Source organism: Phyllostomus hastatus, unplaced genomic scaffold (assembly GCF_019186645.2).
Source record: "Phyllostomus hastatus isolate PE091 unplaced genomic scaffold, TTU_PhHast_1.1 phas_scaffold_78, whole genome shotgun sequence".
Lineage (NCBI taxonomy): Eukaryota > Metazoa > Chordata > Mammalia > Chiroptera > Phyllostomidae > Phyllostomus > Phyllostomus hastatus.
In genome coordinates this window covers 82,392,068-82,410,770 of record NW_025334041.1, presented here as the reverse complement: position 1 = coordinate 82,410,770, position 18,703 = coordinate 82,392,068, and the positions used below count along the sequence as shown (strand labels likewise).

General features: G+C 47.2%; 1 protein-coding gene across 1 annotated transcript in view; it reads left to right on the top strand.

The window, feature by feature from the left end:
• HK2 (hexokinase 2) overlaps positions 1-18,703 on the top strand; it is a 64,388-nt gene that overhangs the window by 12,602 nt on the left and 33,083 nt on the right. Inside the window, 1 exon segment of the mRNA XM_045827499.1 lies at positions 4,378-4,540. Within this exon segment, the coding sequence (XP_045683455.1) occupies positions 4,378-4,540 (163 nt within the window).

Below are 18,703 nucleotides of genomic sequence, written 5' to 3'. Positions count from 1 at the left end.
TTTTTAGGCATGATCCTACTGTCCCATGTCCTAAATGACTTTCCCCCGTGACTCTGGGCCTGGCTTCCCTCCCTCTCTCTGGTGGCACGGTGGGTAAAATTGGCAGGATTCTGCAAAGTGCATTCACTTCCTTCCCATTCCAGGAAAACTTTCTTTGTATGGAGGCTGCTTCTCGTTTTGGACTTCTGTCTCCCTTGGCCACCCTTCACCCAGCACAGCAGGGCTGGCCAAGGCTGTGGGGGGCCCCGGTGGTGTGTTTAGGAATTTGTGACATTAGGTGATTAACTACCCCTTCCTGAATGGCACTAATAAACTCAAGGCGGAGACACTATTATGCTGTGTAAGAGAGAAAGTTTCGGCCAAGGTGCTAGAGTTGCATTTCATATCCTCTCTTAGTTCCATGTGATGGAGAGGAAACTGAGGCCCTGGGGCCACCCAAGAAACCACAGGGTGGGGAAGGTCTGCCCACCTGGAAGGCCAGGCAAGGGTGCTGGTCCCAAGGGCCTGGCTTTAGAGCCAGACACACCTCCCTTCTAGCTCCACCCCTCACCACCAAGTGACCCGTTATGAAAGGACAGTGGGGGTGAAGTCAGTAAAGCCACAGGTTGGTGTCTTACAGGTAAGAAATGGTTGACAGAAGGTTCGCTGCTGTAACTATCAGTATCACTTTCATCTGCCATTGAACACTGAAAGATGATTGTAATCTATTGGGTAAAGGGCATCTGACAGAGTGAAGGTCGACTGTTTAACTTGTTAGAATCTTTGAGGGTTAAAAATGAGAATTGTCAACTGGATTGTTTCCAACAAGCCTCTCTCAGCTTAAATATCAAAGTTAAACTGAGAATGGCCACTGCAGAACTGGGGCCACTCCACTCCGCCTTTGCTCTTCCGTGTACGTGACCTCACACTCCAAGAAGTGATGGCACAACCTCCTAAGAAGGCTCTGCTGCCCCGTGTGGGTATTTTCCTGCTTTCTTTGCAACACTCAGGGCCATCTGCCGAGTGGGGAGTGGGTGGCAGTGAGGCTCTAGCCCTCTCCTGTCTTTGGAAAAGTAGTAACGTGGGAGCTTCAACTTTGCTGTGTATCAAACTCATGATGATGGCCAGAGACATGTCTGCTGCCCCTGCTTCCCTACGCCTTGCCGCGTCAGCTCCATGGGCCATGCCTGCCGCAGTGTGCCCTTCGGGTCTGCATTGGGGGTTGACAGGAAGAGAAGATGGCCTTTTGATGGGCATGGCTAACCTGAGTGTACCACCATGCCATCTGGCCTATATAGACCCTGTTGTTCAGCAGAAGAGGGGACAGGAACATCTAGCAGAGCGGACAGGAACACAGATGGTCCAGGCTGTCCAGTCTAATCCTGGCTTGGTCCTTGGTATCTGTGTGACTTTGGGGCACGTTTCCTTTCCCTCTTGGTAGAAGGTGGTTACAACACTGCTTGCCTCACAGGGCTGCTGTGAGAATTTAAATGAGTTAATGGGTGTGAAACTTGAGAACAAGGTCAGTGCCACAGAGGGTTTGCTGGTATTACTATTGCCCACAAGGCATCCCAGGCTATTCCTGGATGTAGCCTGGCCTGGTGGTCCTGGACTTTGTACATTCACATCAAGATGCGTAAGCCACGAGGCAGCCTTCTTGGACCAGCCCAGGTGTCCTCGGATCTGAAACAGGCTGCCCCTGCCGTGATTAAAGTTGCCCTGGGCCGGGGTCACTGGAGATTTGTCTCCCACTGCATCAGCCGAGAGGGGCCTTGTCTGAAGCTATACTTGTTGACCTTTTGGGGAGCCTCAGACAACATTGTGGGGGAGGCCAGGCCTCCTTGGGAGCACTCTGGCTCCCCCTATGTTGCAGAAAACCCACATCAGTGACCCAACTTGGGCTGGGCTTGGTGTCCCACCATCTGGGAGGCTGAGGCAGATGGTGGGCTCTAGGCAAGTAAGGTGCCAGGAACCTGAAATCAGAAAACAGAATGGACTGTTTCATTCTTCCTGCTTCAGACTGGTGGGCTCAGTCTGGGGAAGCTCTTTAATAAACGCTGACAACAAAGAGTTCTGGGAAATCGTCACTTCTGTGAATTGGAAACCCAACATGGCAAGCCTGGTCTCTCTGGCGGGGAGTGGGGGCAGAGGAGCAGTGGCCTAGGGCTTTACCACTTCTCTGCTTCCACTCCCCCTTCCTCACCTGGTGGGTGGATGGTGTGGCCAGCTTTGTTGTGTGGTGACCATGTGGCTGTGGTGGAGGGGGCTGGGCCGATCCACCGGACTCCATCCTGCTCACAGCTGCTTTCCGCATTTCACTCCAGACTCTGATCTTTCACTTTCTGGGGTTTTACAAGAGTGATGAAAGATTGAGTGTACTGATCAGGATATTTGAAATGATCTGAAAAGGGCCAATCTCATTATTCTATAGGGGCAGAAATAGGCCCGAAGAGGACACGCCCCAAACCCACAGAGAGTTAGGACACAGCCAGGAAGAGAGTAGATGTGAGGAAGGAGACACAGCAGGAGACACTGGGATTCTCCTCCTGCTGTTTTCTTGGAAATCCTAGGCCACACATTTGGTTAAAAGAAAATATAATAAGAGTTGACTGAAAGACTGGAAAATATAATAGGCTATATTAATGAGGACATTTGTCTGGGAAAGCTAATAAAAATGTACACTTCTTTGTCAGAATCCGGTAAGGGCAAAGAACACGTGGGCACTGACTTGCGTTACCCTCAGGAACAACCGTGGCGATGGTTATCAGCAGAGCTTTGCCTTTGGAAATCCCGGAGTTCTGAAGCTGGGAGTAGCAGGGCCCCTTTTGGGCCCTCAGTGTGCTGACAGGGCTGTGAGGACCACGGTCTTCACACCTTGAGGGCACAGCAGGGGCCTGGTCCCTTCACACCTTGAGGGCACAGCAGGGGCCTGGTCCCGAGGCTCCTGACTCTCTCAACCCCCACTCTCCATTACCAGCAGCCTCCCCTGTCATGGACACTGCCCTGTCACAGGCACTGCTGTTGAGAACGGGGAAATCTGTGCCTCTTCGGATGGATTGCTATCTGATCTTTTCTTAGTAGTAGAAAATTGGCAATATTTATGGCCAAGGCAGATGGATACTTTCAAGGAGGAAACTGCCTCAGAGGGACTCCCGATACTTCTCCTTCTCCTGGTATCATGTTTGGGAGAAGTCGATGTAAGTTTATTTTGGGAACAGGATCACTGACATAACTATGGAAAGCTGCCCCCATCTCTGAGGAGAGGATAGGTTGCATTACTGTTTGTGTAGGTCTCTGTTATGCGTCGGGCACTGTGCTAGGCTCCAGGGATGCCGGGAGCAAATAGACGTGGCTCTTTTTACCCTTGGTGCTTATATTTGGACACTAATAAATGTGTATTGCCAAAATGTGGATGGTTTTTTGGAAGGAAAAGCCTGAGTTCTCAGAATAGCAGGAGGACTGACTGTTTTATGGGAAGGACCAGGGGAGGCCTCTGTGGAGAGAGGCTTGAAGGGTTGGTAAGAGGTCAGATGACAGGTGGTCAGTGGCAGATGAAGAGTGGGGTAAGGAGCTGTAAGGCCCTTGTGAACAGGCTGTGGGGTGGAAGGACGCGTTGGGTGAGTTGGGGACTGAACCAAAGGTAAAGTCTGCATAGAAGCGCAGAAGTATACATTGAGTTTAGGAGGTGGGGAGAGGCCAGACAGTACAGGGCCTTGGAAGAATTTCCAAGGGGTTTGGTTCTAATGGAAAGTCACTGAAAGGTTCTAAGCAGGGAAATAGCAGAGTCTGGCTGGGGGTGGAAAATGGTAGAAGAGATAAAAGTAGAATTGAGGACTATGTGAGCCCAGGTAAGAGGTCGCGGCTGCTTGGCGTAGGTTGAGGGGTTAATAGGGTTGACATGACTGGCCTTGTGAGATGTATGTGAGGGATTAAGAGATGAGGGTCAGTAATGGACTTTGGTTCAAGGGGTGTCTTAAAATTAGGCCTCTTTTTCAAAAGTTTTCAGAGGTGCTTTATTTATTTATTTTTGGAGAAGGGAAGGGAGGGAGAAAGAGAGGGAAACATCAATGTGTGTTCTCCTCATGCGCCCCCTACTGGAGACCTGGCCCGCAACCCAGGCATGTGCCCTGACTGGGAATTGAACCCTCTACCCTTTGAAGGCTGGCACTCAATCCACTTAGCTACACCAGCCAGGGCTATTTTTCTAATTTTAATTTTTAGCTTAATTTCTTTTAAACGACAAAGTCTTGTCAAATGGATTCTTGTTAAATGGTCTTATGTAACCTATATATAACAGATTTTGTTCTTTTGAAGGGTGGAGTGGTGTTCTCTGATATAGACACATACCATAATTTATTTAACTTACAGGCCTCCACTCTTGTTTTCCCCTTTTTGCAGGTTGACCAGTATCTCTATCACATGCGTCTTTCTGATGAGACCCTTCTGGAGATTTCTAAGCGGTTTCGCAAGGAGATGGAGAAAGGGCTGGGCGCTACCACCCACCCCACTGCCTCAGTGAAGATGCTGCCCACCTTTGTGAGGTCTACTCCAGACGGGACAGGTACTGCACCGTGGGGCAGTGTGGTGGAGGAGATGGCTCTGGCTGCTCCACTGCTGGTGGGAGACTTGGGTGGCTTTGCTCAGGGACCTAAAGAACTGTATATCAGTGAAGGTTCTCTGGTTTGCAGCCTGGCTAATTTAAGCATGAATTAAATTTAATGAAGTCTATGGGGCAGGTTAGACGGGAAGACTGGCAAAGAGGCTGCGTTGGCAGTCAAGGTAGAAGTGTATCCTTGTCAGGCTGAGCAGGGCCTTGCTGTCAGGTATCTGGTTCCCGTTCCTGTGCTGAGGAAGGCTGCTTGGCTCAGTTTGGGATTTTACGGTTCTGCTGAGATTGCTCTCAGTGATGGTGACGAACAACAAATGTGCCTCAGATGGTCATGGCCACAGGCCATGGCAGCCTCTGGCCCACCTCACCAGCACATTCCATAGTCTTACTGGAGAAACAGTACGGTACAGATCGTCCTAGGTTGTTCTCGAACTCATTAAAAAAAAAAAAGAGTATTAAATGTCCAAATAGACTTGGGAGAATGCGAAGAATCACAGTGCATATTAAGATATTAAAGGCTCTGAAGTTGTGCGATAACTTCAAGCTTTGTTTAATCCCATTATTTGGATTCAGCATTCCTATTTCATGGTGTACCACCAGGCAAGTGATGAATCAAAATGGAGCAAAGGGCATGGTGGAGACTGAAGTTGGAGGGTGGACTGGGGCCAGATCACAGAAGGCCTTGCATGACTGCCTAAAACTTTGAGTCTTTCTTCAGTAACCACTGGCGAATAACCGAAAGCTTTTGAGGGGTATGAGGATGTTGGGAACCGCCCTGCCTGTTATCAGAAGCTGTAACCCCCGCCAAGGCTAAGGCTGAGGGAGTGACCTTGGACCATAAGCCACTAAAGAGACAAAAGCTTATCAACCTGGCAAGAGCACTGCTTCTGCTCCTTTAACTTCACCCTGCCTGGCCCCCAGTCCTTGGTCAGTTAGCCAATGACGGGTAAGATTCCCCAAGGGGGGAATGATCTAAGACAGGCATGATCACGTGAGAGGCCCCCAAGGAAGGACTTTGGGGGCTACAGCAAAAGGGGGTGATGGATCCCCGCCCCTCGGCTTTGACAAGCCTGACCCCTCATTGTCTGCGAGAAATCTCCTAATCTCTTGGCTGCCTTACTTCCCTTGCTCCACCTAAGTCTGAAACAATGACAGAGAGTGGTGCTGCCCTGTGCTGGAAAGATCGGGTTCCCCGGGTGATAAGGTCTAAGAAAGAATATGTAAAATCCTGTGAAACCTGCTTTGTTTAGAATGCTCTCAATTACCTGATAAGGGTCCAAGCAAGAAGTAAGTTTGTTTCTCAAAGTTTTATAGCTCTTTAGAGATCTGACCCTGACTCAAAATTGGCCCTCCGAGTTCATTATTATTTATTGTTTGACCCTTACTTCCTGGCAATGTTTAATGAGCTTTACCTGAATTCTTATGCAAACAAACCCAATAAAAGCCTGCTTGGGTGGGAGAACGAGACGTTCTCCCCTAGGGAGGGTGCTGAGGCGCTCCCCACTAGAGAGAGTGGCTGTTCCGTCCCTATTTCTCCACAGGACTCATTTGTCCATGTGTATGTTTTTCTCATGTTTCACCGAGCCATCCACAGCGTTCCGCGGTTACTGCAGGTCGGTGGCTGTGTCATGAGGAGAGCTGTCTCGGTGTAACAGGCATCATCAGCAGTATATGCAGAGTAGGAGAGGCATGATACAGCTGGTGGACGAGCACAGGACAGTGGCCCAGGTGGTGTGTGGTCGGCAGGGCTGAGAGAGAATTCTATGGTGATTCCGGGATGTTAAGCCCAGCTGCCTGCCTGGGGGTGGCAATATCCTCAGAGAAGGAAACAGTCTACCTGGCTGGTGTGGCCCAGTGGATTGAGTCCCAGCCTGTGAACCAAAGTGTCACCGGGTCAGGTCCCAGTCTGGGCACACACTTGGGTTGCAGGCCGGGTCCTCAGTAGGGTGTGCTTGAGAGACAACCACACATTGATGTTTCTCTCCCTTTCTCCATCTTTCCCCCTCTCTCTAAAAAATAAATAAATAAAATCTTAAGAGAGAGATAGAGGGAAGGGAGGGGAAAGGAGCCAGTTGTGTCACACGGCTGGTTTCATTTAACCTTCCCAATCACCCTGCATTTTGGAGACGAGGGAGCTGTGGGGCCATGAAGGCTGAAGGGTGTCGGACAGCCACCCACTTCTAGAGGGTGGGAGAAGGAGCCCAAGAGCCAGGGCAGCTGAAGAACCAGGAAGCCCCAGAACCTGAGGGAGGAGAGAGAGCCCCAAGGAGCCAGTCACTAGTGAGGCATCTGCAGAGAAGTCCTGGGGGTGGGGGCTGGGGCAGGGCTTGTTCACACGCCACGCGCCTTCAGTATTTCCATCACGCCTGCGTCCTTGAGGCTTACCTGCCTGAGAGCCGCTAGGGACCTAGTTTGGCTAACAAGAATTTGTACCTTTCTGTGATTCCTAAAGTAAGTATGTGTTTGTTGAAGACTTGGGACCCAGCCTGAACCCAAGGGCGTGTGTGACCTTGTTCAGGATTGTCCTCTGACCGTGTGTGTCTCAGCCCTTCAAAGAGCACCGTGGGGTGAGGGGCCTCCCCCAGTTCTCCAGTGTCCCTTGTATGTCCTGGAGTTTGGCACCTATTGTACCTGCCACTCCCTCTGACTGGCGGCCACGCTTGTTTCTATTTGACATTTTGATAAATCTACCAGTTTCTTAAGGCCAAGGACCTTGTCTTTATTTCATGCCCTAGCACTAAGCCAGTACCTGAATATTTACTAAATGTATATCATGGGTAAGGGCTTTTTTGGAGCTCCAACATGCACTCACTCATTTACTTTCACAAAACCCTACAAAGAAGTGGGTACCAATTTTATACATACATGCACACACACACACACGCACATATATACATGCATACACACATATACTTTTTTAGATGAGGAATTTGAATCACTTGCCTAAGGCCACACAGATAATGAGAGGCCTGGTCAAGATTCAAACTCATCTATGTCAAAGGTCAGACATCATGTTGTATGAGCATGATCAGAGCACTCCAGCACATCAGGTTGGGTTTGAATGTCTGACCTGTAGTGCAGGCAGGTGAATAAGTTTGCTGGAGAGAACAAGGTATGGGACCCGCTTTTTTTCTCCTCGTCACTTTTCTGAGATTGGAGGCGCAGAGCCCACCTCTGTCTCTTGAGGTTTGCCCCAGTGGCTGCACTGTGTGGTCATTAGTCTCCTTCCCTGGTCTCAGGGCGGGGTCCCGGGAGCCCATCTGTGCCCACCTCTGCCCAGTGTGGAGCGGCAGGCACGCGTTTGGCCTCTGTGAGCGTGAGTTGCCTGGATCAAGGACGGGAGCCAGAGGCCAACTCCTGTGTCTGTCTGGGGTTGAAGGGTCTGGGGCAGGATTTGGCTGCCTGACCTTTCCATGCAGAAACAGTGAGACTTTACATGGTGTTTGTGAAACCCAGAGTGCCTCTTTATAATCCCAAATTCTACAGTGCGAATGGAGATGGTGTGTAAAAGGAATACTGTGCATTGATGTTTTATTCACTTAAGCAGAGCAAGTGCCCCTTAGAGAACTGGAGACTGGATGACAGGAAACCCAGCCCCATGGGTTTTCACTGGCGGGAGGGCCCAGGGCTGAGCTCTTTATCTCCACTCCCTGGGACTCAACCTTTTCTCCTTTGTACAGTGAGAGGTGGACCCCGCAGACCCAGTCTGCTTGCACGTGTACTAGAACTAGTGCTCGAGTATTTACACACAAAGTTTTCTGCAATACTGTAAAGAGGGAAAAACCTGAATGTCCAACCCAACTAGGCACTGGTCAATTAATGCAGAAAACAGTCCTCTGCAACTGACCCCCAGGCATGGGATAGATTTATCTGCATTTACATTCTGCGGAGTCACGTATACGTGTGCGTGTGCACAGGTGTATAATGTTCCAAGCAGATACTAGTATATTGAACTACTGATACTGGTTATCCTGGGATGTGAGGCTGGCAATAACTAGTTAAGTTGAAATGTGTGTGTATGACAACTCAGCAATTCCAGCTATAACTTGAATGGACTCCCATACGAACTCAAGGAGACGTGTCCAAGAATGCTCAGAGCGGTGTTGCTTATGACAGCATTTTGGGAATAGTTTATGGAAGAGTCATGTGGTGGCATGCTATACAGCATGGCACATCTGTGAGCATGTGTAAATTGGGCACATCTCAAAAACAAGGAGCGATGGATTGTAGAAGGCCACGGACCGCATGGTAGTTGAATGTCAATGAAAAAAAGTCACTCAGAGCAATGCTACGCATTGCTCATGGACATACACGCATCATAGGACTATTTAAACTGGGAAACGCACACCAGATGCATGAGAGAGGTTGCGTCTCGGGGGAGACAGGGAACTGCGGAGGGGAACGTGAGAGCATGTAACTGAAAGTGGTCGGCATCAAGGCTTCCAGTTTTCTGTTTTGTTTGCTGGGGTGATGAGCTATGAGATGACATCAAGGACCAGAGATGCTTCAATAGATAAAGCCTGTAAAAAATAAAAATTCTGAAAAGCTCTTAAAGAAAGATCAAATAAAGTAGAAGTGCCTCTGGGGCTGTGAGTTGGGCCAGAGAGGGATTTTCCCGGTGCCCTCCATTAATAAAACATCTTCACTCATATCTGTTTTCTATATTGGGATCCTGTATTTAAATATAAAAATTCTCTTTTGTTGTTGGTTCTCCGGTAAAGTGCTGAGAGGAGCACAGTGTGTGGGAACCGTGGACTTTCCCCGGGATGTGGTCACACAGCCCGTGGGCCTTGCTGGTCGCCTGCTTCCTGGCCCAGCCACAGTCTGGGCGCTGCTGCTGTCACTGGAGATTCTCTTCCAAGGAAGGCTGGAGAACTTGCTCAGCCCATGTCGACTCCACGCTGGCCTTTCTCAGAACCTTTCTCAGCCCATTCCTGTTCAGCGTTACTTTTTAAATCTGGGAAATTAAACCTCAGATTTCAATTTCTGATCTTAGAGGGACCTAATCTTCAAATCAGTGGCTCTCTAACTTTTCTGGACTACATACTCACAGCAAGAACGCGTATGTTTAAACACTGGTATACAACTGGTACTTATTTCAGGGGCCAATATATATTCTTAAATATGATGCAATCAGATCTATTACCTTCTAGTCTTTAGAAAAGTTGTGAATTATGACCCACTAAATGTTTTTCAGCTTGCAGTTACCCAGTCACTGCCTTCAGTGCGCCCCACCCAGTCTCGTCCTGAATGGGCTTCTGTAACATTGGCTACTTCTTTCCGGGGGTGAGAGGTGGTTTCAGGCCCACGTGTGGTGCGGGGTGAAGATCAGAATTCTAGGTTTAGGTGGGGTTGAATTCTGGCTGCTTTAGAGCATTTCATTTATGCTCTGATCCTCCATTTTCTTATTTGTGAAAAGGAAACATCAGAGGGTTGGCTAAACTGAGAATTAATGGAGAATCAGATAGGTGACTTTATATAAACTGTCCACCACTCACCACAGCAAGATGCGCCCCAGCATGGGTTTTATGGAGAGAGGATCGGTGAGCCTCCTGAGGTCCTTTTGGAGGGAGCAGGTCTGAGGGTTCGTCCCCATCACCAGACACCCTGCATTTTGGAGTGAGGACCAGGCCCATTACACTGAAGGAAAATGAATCCTGTGTTATGGCTCAAGTTCTGGTGAGAAGGAAGGTCCTAACCATCTCATGGTAATTGAAGTCCTGGTAGAACCTGTGGGAGAGGCGTCAGGAAGTGTCAGGCTGTTCACGTATGTGATGGAGGCCTCCATCACTCTGGAGGAAAATGAACCCCTTGTTATGGGCTGAGTTCTTGGTGAGAAGGAAGGGAGTGTCAGCAGCCACTGAGCCCTGTCGGGGCTGATTTCAAAATACCCACGCTTCACAGATGTGTGGGCCACTCAGTGGGAACAAATGTAGTTGGTACCGATGGAAATGAAATATGCATAAAGGGTCCAAGAATATCTTACTCAGATGACTGAATTTGGTGTCATCTGGGGTATGTATATAAAATAAAAATACCTATTTTTTTCCCACCAAAAAGTTTAAAAATGTTGAAGAACTGTGTGACAAACATCCATATACAAACTACCTAGATTTTACATTAGTGTTTACTATTTACTAGGCTTGCTTTCTCACGCTCCTGCATCCTTCTAGTCACCTTTCCGTTGTTCCGTCTGAACCGTTGCAAAGTAATTGCAGAAGTCAGTTCCGCCCTAGAACTTCAGCATGTGCATTATTAACTAGAGTTCAGTATTTTCTCTTTTTTTCTTTTGGTGCAAAATTGCATATGGTGAGATGGCAAATATTAAGTATCTGATGAACTGACAAACACATAGACCTGTTTAATGCCGCCCCCACTAAATAGAAGAGGACATTGCCATCAGCCCGGGAAGTTCCCTCCTGCCCCTTCCCAAGCAACCTCTGTCCCCAGAAGCAAACGCTATTTAAGCTTTCCCACGTGTTAGCTTTCCTTGTCCTAGAACATTCTGTAACTATAATCACACAATATTTTGGCTTTATGGAAGGCTTCACTTACCTGTTGTAACCTAGGCTTTATCCAGATTGTGTGTTCATTCCTTTGTTGGGTGCTGATGCCACAGTATGATTGGAATCCTATATGACATGAATATTGACATACAATTTTTGCCTAAAGCCGCTGTAAACATTCTTGCATGAGAATGTCCTCTTTGTGAACACAAGCGTTCATTTTCTTGGGTCCACAACTAGGAGTGGAATTGCTGGGTCATGGAGTTTGGGGTATATTTAATTTATAATAAACTCCAGATCTTTTCCAAAAGTGGCTGAACCATTTTAGAATCCCACCAATGATGTATGAGAGTTCCGCTGGCCCCATATCACCAATATTTGTTGTCTAGCTCCCTCCCACCCCACCCCGCCACCCTTTTGTTTTTGGCAGTGCAGGGCTGAGTCAAGTGTTCCTTTGTACTTGCCAGGAATCCCACTGTGCTGACCTCTCTCTAGGCAGCCCTAACCTCAGCTACGGCTGTGCATGGGATTGTTGTGCCAGCCCCAACCACAGTCCTCAGTCCACAGGGGTCCACCACACAGCTCAGGGATCTGGCTTTCAGAGGACAGTTTCATCTTAAGAGGAAATGTAGGCATACTTGACACCATTTAAGAAGCACCCATGATGTCTGTACTAGGCTATTTGCCTAAATAATCTGTTTTGCCCTCCGTGCAAGCTACAAGAGAGGCATTTCCCAATTTAACAATGAGACAGCTATTGAGGGTTGGTGCCAAGGTCATGTGTGGCCAATTAGTGGCAGAGTTGAGATTTAAGCACAGGTAGCTCTGACTCCGTGGCCCTAAGAGTCGTAGTTTACATCGGCTCATGCTGCTGAACAAGAGTTGCTAGAGCAAATCAGATGATCTTTTTAAATAGATCATAAATATGGGTTGGCTTCGTACCATTATAATAAGCTCAAGTAATAAGAACCCAACCGAAAATATTTGAAGAGTCTAACTTCATGTTCCAACTTAGAAATACATTCTTTTTGTAGTGTCTTTATCACCCTCGTCTTGACACTTAAAGTACAACGATGTCTCATAGGAAGAGTGAGATGAAGACTTTGCTGTATCAATCATTTGACACTTCCCTAGTTCCCTCAGTTGTGAATTATTTTCACGGGTGAGTGTATCTCCACCCTCCAGCTGGACTTAGCCCCGCTTAGGGAGCAGGGAGAGATGATGGTGATCGTGATGACAGTGGAAAATTGCAGGCTTTTTAAATGCCAGGTACTGTGGTAAGAAATGCATTTGAGCTATTTCATTACTTTTCACAATGACCCGATACTAGGCAGTTTGAACCCCATTGTATGTAAAGACTAGATTTAGAGGGATTAGGCAACTTGCCCAAAGTCCCAGAGCCAGCAAGAGGAAGTGTTGGGATTTGAACCCAGCTAGCTGTGTGCCAATGCCCGGACTCTTGGGCACACCACTAGTGGTGTATTTTAAGCTTATCTACCCTTCCTCCCACTGCTAACACAAGGCATTACTTTTTCTCTTAGTAATGCAGTCTTGGCTGTTCAGCTTGCTTGGTACAGACCCCTGAGGCTGGTCCTCTGTGGCAGCAGTGCGCTGAGCTGTTTTGTGCCTTGCCTTTGAAAAGTGAAAATTATGCTGGGAAGATAAGGCCTACACAGATAAAGTGATTACAGAGTGATATGAGTCTCATAACGCAAGCACTTGATGGGATACAGAGAGATTAGCCTGGTGATAGATTGTGTGGATGCTGGTAAAACCCTGAAAGGAGCCCTTATCTCGGTCGCTCAGCATTGTATCCACAGCCAGACAGTGGAGATAGATCAGTAGCATGCACACAAATTAATAAGTGGGTATATATGGTGTCTACAATATGAACTGGAGATTGTATTGATAAATGGCCTCCATATAATAGTAGCTAGAGTTTATGAAACATTTACATGCACTGGGCATTGTGCCAAACACCTTATGCTTTCTTTGCCTTGAATCTTGATCAAAAACTCTGTGTGTGTGTGTGTGTGTGTGTGTGTGTGTGTCTGTGTGTGTGTGTCTGTGTCCTGGGGAGTGGTGGGGGTGGTGCTGGCTAGACTAGGTTATTACTATCCCCTTTTAGCAGATGATGAAATCTGTGTATTAGATTTCTAATAACTTACCCCAAGCATATGGTTAAAACAGGATTTGAACCCAGTTCTGCCTGGCTGAAAATTTTAACACACTCAGCACCTACACAATATTAAAACATAATCATGTTTTAATACTTTGAAGAATGGTTTCACATCTGTGGAGCTAATGGAATAAGTACCTCTCTGTGACTGGCATGTATTTTAAGCTTAAGAAACATTTCCCGATATAGAAGTACCAGGAAGGTGCATTCCGATGGTGCCGTGGATGTTTTTGGCAGGGGGTGGGGAGGCGTTCACAACGTGTTTATGCACTGCAGGCCCTTTCCTCCAACCAGAGCAGCTCTGTTTGTCTCTTTCTCTCCGTTTTGGCATTTGGCATCCTGTTGCTTAGAATAGTTTGGAAACCAGTGACGGGGAAGATCAGATTTCCCTATTCCTTGACTGCGGCAGACGCCAGCATTAACTGACTGTGCGATTTGATACCTTTAATAGCATGGAGTTACTTTATTTCTGAACAATGGAGTGGAGACTGGCATTATATCATAACAAGTAGCGGGGACCTTGGAGCTTAAGAAGAGGCTGCCAGATGTGGTAGTGACCATGGCGGGTCCAGGTGCATGGGAAACACGTGCCTTGGAACCTGTGTCTGGAAAAGTTAGTTTTGCTGAATTACCTACCCAGGACCAGGAGATTTATTTTTTTAGTTCTCCTCTTAATCGGAGTCCATGCTGTGCACTCTCAGAACAGTCCATAGAGGTGCCCTGGCAGGCACTGGAAATCTAAAGGATAAACAAGGTCTCTCAACCCAGAGCCACCCAGTGGAGGAAGAGCAGAATGTTCACTGTAGCCTCCTGGTGCCCCCACCGAAACATTTGTATTTTACAGGATAGGGAGGAGGTCCCTTTGGGGACGTTGAGTTTTTATAAAGTCACTTCAGGAACTCAGTCTGAACGGATGGCTGTGTGTCTTTGACCTACATCAAAGTTCAAGGCTGCATGCCTGGGGCAGTGGGTGCGAAGGAAGGGCTGATGCCCTGCTGGTTGAGTCTGACATGGCTCTCAGGTGACCAGCCATCCAATTTGCCCAGGAGTCTCCTAGTTCAGCACTGAAGTCCCATGTGGATCCGGGGCCCACCAGAGTGGTTGGCCACCCTACACAGCCCTGGGTGCCTGGTCTTCATCACCGCCTGACTCGACTATATCGCGGCAGCCCCCCTCCAGCCCCTGGCTCTATAGCCCCCATCCACAGTGCTACTGGAGTCTGCTTGGAAACACACACCTGCCCCTCTGTTTAAAACCGAAGTCCTTGGCATTGGCATTTACTGCATCCGTGTAGCCATGTCGTAGGAGCTCTGGGTTGTAGCCACTCTAGATGTGCCATTCCATGAGCAAGCTACGAACTCCTGTACGTGTCTCCTTTTCTCTCTCCGGCAACTCCACACCCATCCACTAAGGCCTGGCGGTCTCTGTTGCTCTCAGAGCAGCCTTCCTCATCTGAGCAGAAATAGCCATTCCTTCTACGAGGGGGGAACCCCTGCAAACCTCTGGAATTTATTTATAAAAAACCTTGTATTTATTCTTACATATTTAAACTTCAGTCACCTTCAGAGTTCTCTCCATTTAAAGTAGCACACCTATTGAGACTTTTTTCCCACTGCTCAAAACAGTGTTTGAACTCATCAATTCTGATGCCTTTCAGTGCTTCTGCTATTTTTTGTTTCGCCTCTTCCACATGGGTAAAACCTTTCCCTTTGAAGACTTTTTTCATCTCGGAAACAAAAAAAAGTTGCTGGGGTGAGATCAGGTGAATAGGGAGGGTGGGGCATAGGGGTCATGCTGTTTTTTGGTCAAAAACTGCTGAACACTCAGCATGGTGTGAGCAGGTGTGCTGGTAAATCACCCATCACGGAATGGGCAAACGCATTGAAAGAGTCTTCAAAAAAAATTCACTGAAGCTGAACGCAGCCTCTCACAACAACACCAGGTGGCACACTGATACAGATGGGTTCCTAGAATACTCACCTAGAGGGGTTAGCCTGTACTACAAGGGGCCCGCCCTCCAGAAGATAATTCTGTTTTTTGGGGGGGAGAGGGGTGCCCTCTCTTATAACACCCCCATTCCTCAACTTGCCACGTGTGTCTAACTGCTCCCTTACTCCCTGTCCAGTCAGGGACAGGTAACTATCTCCAATGCTCAGTGTCGAAATAACTAATCACAGAATGGGGGAAGTATTTGGCTGGTACATTCTAGAACAGATTAGTGCTTGACTCTCAAAATAGTGATTTTTAAAACATTTGTAAGTAGTGAACTCCACTCTCAACTTTAAACAGAATGAAATCTTTTATGTTGAATACCATCTGTAAGATAGTTAAGAGCAGGAAAAAGAAATAAGATTGGAAGTGAGGAGGTGGGAGGTGAGGCTGTGCCTTAATTGGCCACCCGTGATCTTCACCAAGGCAGACCTTACCACCTTCAAGGATCCTCAGAACTCTGGGAATGCTGCATAAAAGCCACTTATTTAAAAGGAGCCTCCTGGAGCTTGTGGTTCTGGAGAAGTCAATTTAGTCACCTAAAGAAGCCTTGGGGGGAGAGGCTGGGCTCTGGCCCCAACCTTTGCCAGGCAGAGCACTGCCCCTTCTGGGCACAGCTGCCTTCGCCAGACGGGCCCAGCCCTTGACAAGTACAAAACCAAACCAAACCTGTTCGCACGTCACTCCTGGAGCCGTGGCTGGCACACTGCTTCAAGTGCCCGATGGGAGGGACAGGTGGAGATCTATTTTAATTAGTGGCAAGTATCTAATGATTGAAAATACACCCTGTTAGAAAATTCCACTGCCCCTTGCCCCTCACCCTTCAAAAACTGTGCACAGTGTTGGGCACCAGCCACCTCGTAGTGAGTGATATTGCTGGTGCTGGAGTGTGGCCTGCTCCAATACACGACGGGTGTTGTGTCAACTAAGATGACGGTGACTGTCATGTTCAGGCAGTCAGTCAAATGCCACTTGAGTCTTCCTCAGAGACAGGTGAGTTCCCTGGAGAAATGGAAACCCCTTTATCTTGCTGACCTTATGGGTTTGATAAGAGCCTCACTGAAAGTGGGCAGAGCGGTAGATCAGGATGGGAAATGAGTCAGCAAAGCAACTACCTACCTGAGTCTGAACTGCTGGGTGGCCTGAGGGCGGTGGGGGGCCTAGCAATGCTCCTATTGCCAGTTCCTCCTCACTGTGGGCCAGCATCCCTTCTGAGTCCTGTTTCCTTTTAGTAAAGAGTTGGTACCTTTTTTCTTTTCTCTCTCTTTTTAATAGTTTATTTTTTATTGTACTTTTCCCATTGCCATTTATCCTCCTTACACCCTTTTTTCTCTTCACTATTTTTGGAGGGGGATACTTTTAATTAGAAGGACCTTCAGCTGAGAGGGCTTGGAGACTTCAGTAAGGCAGGAACAGAGATTTGGCAAAATTGCACAAGTTGACACCTAATTGTGACTATGGTAAAAGCTTGCATCAGTGAGCTTGTGTAGGTCCTGGGTCCATCTCTCTGGGAAGGGCGTGTCATCTCTAATCAGAGAATGTACGTATGCTATCTCCCACTCAAGTCTGGGAGCATTTGGCCACCCAAATGGGCCGTGGTTGCCAATAAAGATTAGGGTGTCTTTGTTTTCACTTTTACCACTTTATGGCTTATTTGCTTCCATCCTGGATTCTGCGATAGGCCGCCCTCGGCTTCCAGGAACCAAGGCCACGAGAGGTGCGGGTGTGGTGCAGAGAGGCAGGCACGGGGTTTGGGGTCAGCCAGTAGTTGTGAGCCCTGAATAACCTTCACTAAGTGTCTCAACTGAGTGAACCACAAGTGAACCACAGTGTGACTTCCTCTGACACCCGGGCCAGCTTGGAGACTGCTGGTAACCTCTGGGTTCTGTCCTCTTGTCCTCGTGAGCCAAGAATCCCTTATTTAAGGGTTTACGACTTTGACTTAGCAGCCGCCTTGCTCACTGCAGTGGACAATGTCGCTGGAGAGCCAGACCTTGATTTGAATACTGGTTTTCTTACCCATAAAATTGGGATTGTAATGCCCAACAGGGTTATTGGAGATTAATGAGATAATGTTTATAAACAAAGTGACCGTCACTTAACAAATGTTAGTTTCTCGTCCCTTAAAATCTGCGTGTAGGGCCCTAACTAAACCTCCCTCACACCTGCCTGTCTTCATGGTTTAATTATCTCAAGAATCCAGATGCTGTTGAAAGAGTCTGGCTCTGTCCTGAGACAAGGGAGATGAAGACAGCATTCCGAGCTTCAGTTTTTGAAAACAGTCACGTGAAGTAGAAGATGAATTTGATCTTTTAAATAAGCCTAAGGTGAAATTTGCATCCTTTATTTTAGCAGTGGTGGTGACCACCACATCAGGAGGAATCAGAGAGATTTCGAGGGAGTGTTGAATGAATGTAATTCTTCAGAATTTCTTGAGAGACTACATAAAACCCAGAAATCATAAATATTTTGATAATGTAAAAATTAAACATTTCTACATGGCTGAAATACCACAAACAAGATTAAAAGATGTATATCACCAGAAAAAATAATTGCAAATATACAACCAACAAAACCATTTTCCTTAATATACAAGGAGCTCTTTTAGGTTATTAAGAAAATAATGACTTTTTTAAAGGCAAAAGTTGTGAATAGAAAATCCACAGAAAAAAGGATTTTAAAAGCTAGTCAATAATTCAAAATGTCTAACCATATACGAAAGAAAATAACCAGCCCTGGCTGGTGTGGCTCAGTGGATTGAATGCTAGCCTGTGAACCAAAGCATCACCAGTTTGATTCCCAGTCAGGGCACATGCCTGGGTTGCCAGCCAGGTCCCCAGTTGGGTCATGTGAGAGGCAACCAACCTATGTGTCTCTTACATGTTGATGTTTCTCTCCCCCTTTTTCTCCTTCCCTTTCCCTCTTTCTCTAAAAAATTTTAAAAGGAATAAATAAATAAATCTAAAACAAGAAAAGAAAATAAGAAAGTAACCAAGTTTAAAAACGGAGGCACCACTTGACCTAGGAGGTTGGCAAAGATGAAGTGCTGTCTAACATTGGACAGTGGGGAGAGTGAGTCCCACCTGCTGGTTTGTGTGGAAATTGATGAGAACTTTCTGGAAGATAATATCTTCCAAATTAAAAACACATCCTTAGAACCAGAGATTCAAACTCTTTTCTTGGAATGTATTAGTTAACAGCCTTCCCTGTCCTGATAAATAAATATACCTAAGGATATCCAATAAACATTAATAGTGGTTACTTTCTAGGTGTTTGTGCCTCATTTTTTCCAGCTTCACACCATTCAGACTTTTTCTTATCAGGTGTTTGTATTTTGTTATTTTTTTAAAAGTAAAATTGTTTCCCAAACCCGGCAGCATGCTAACGATAGAAGAAACCTTACTTCTGACCTTAGGGTCTCATATAAACCCCACAATTGGC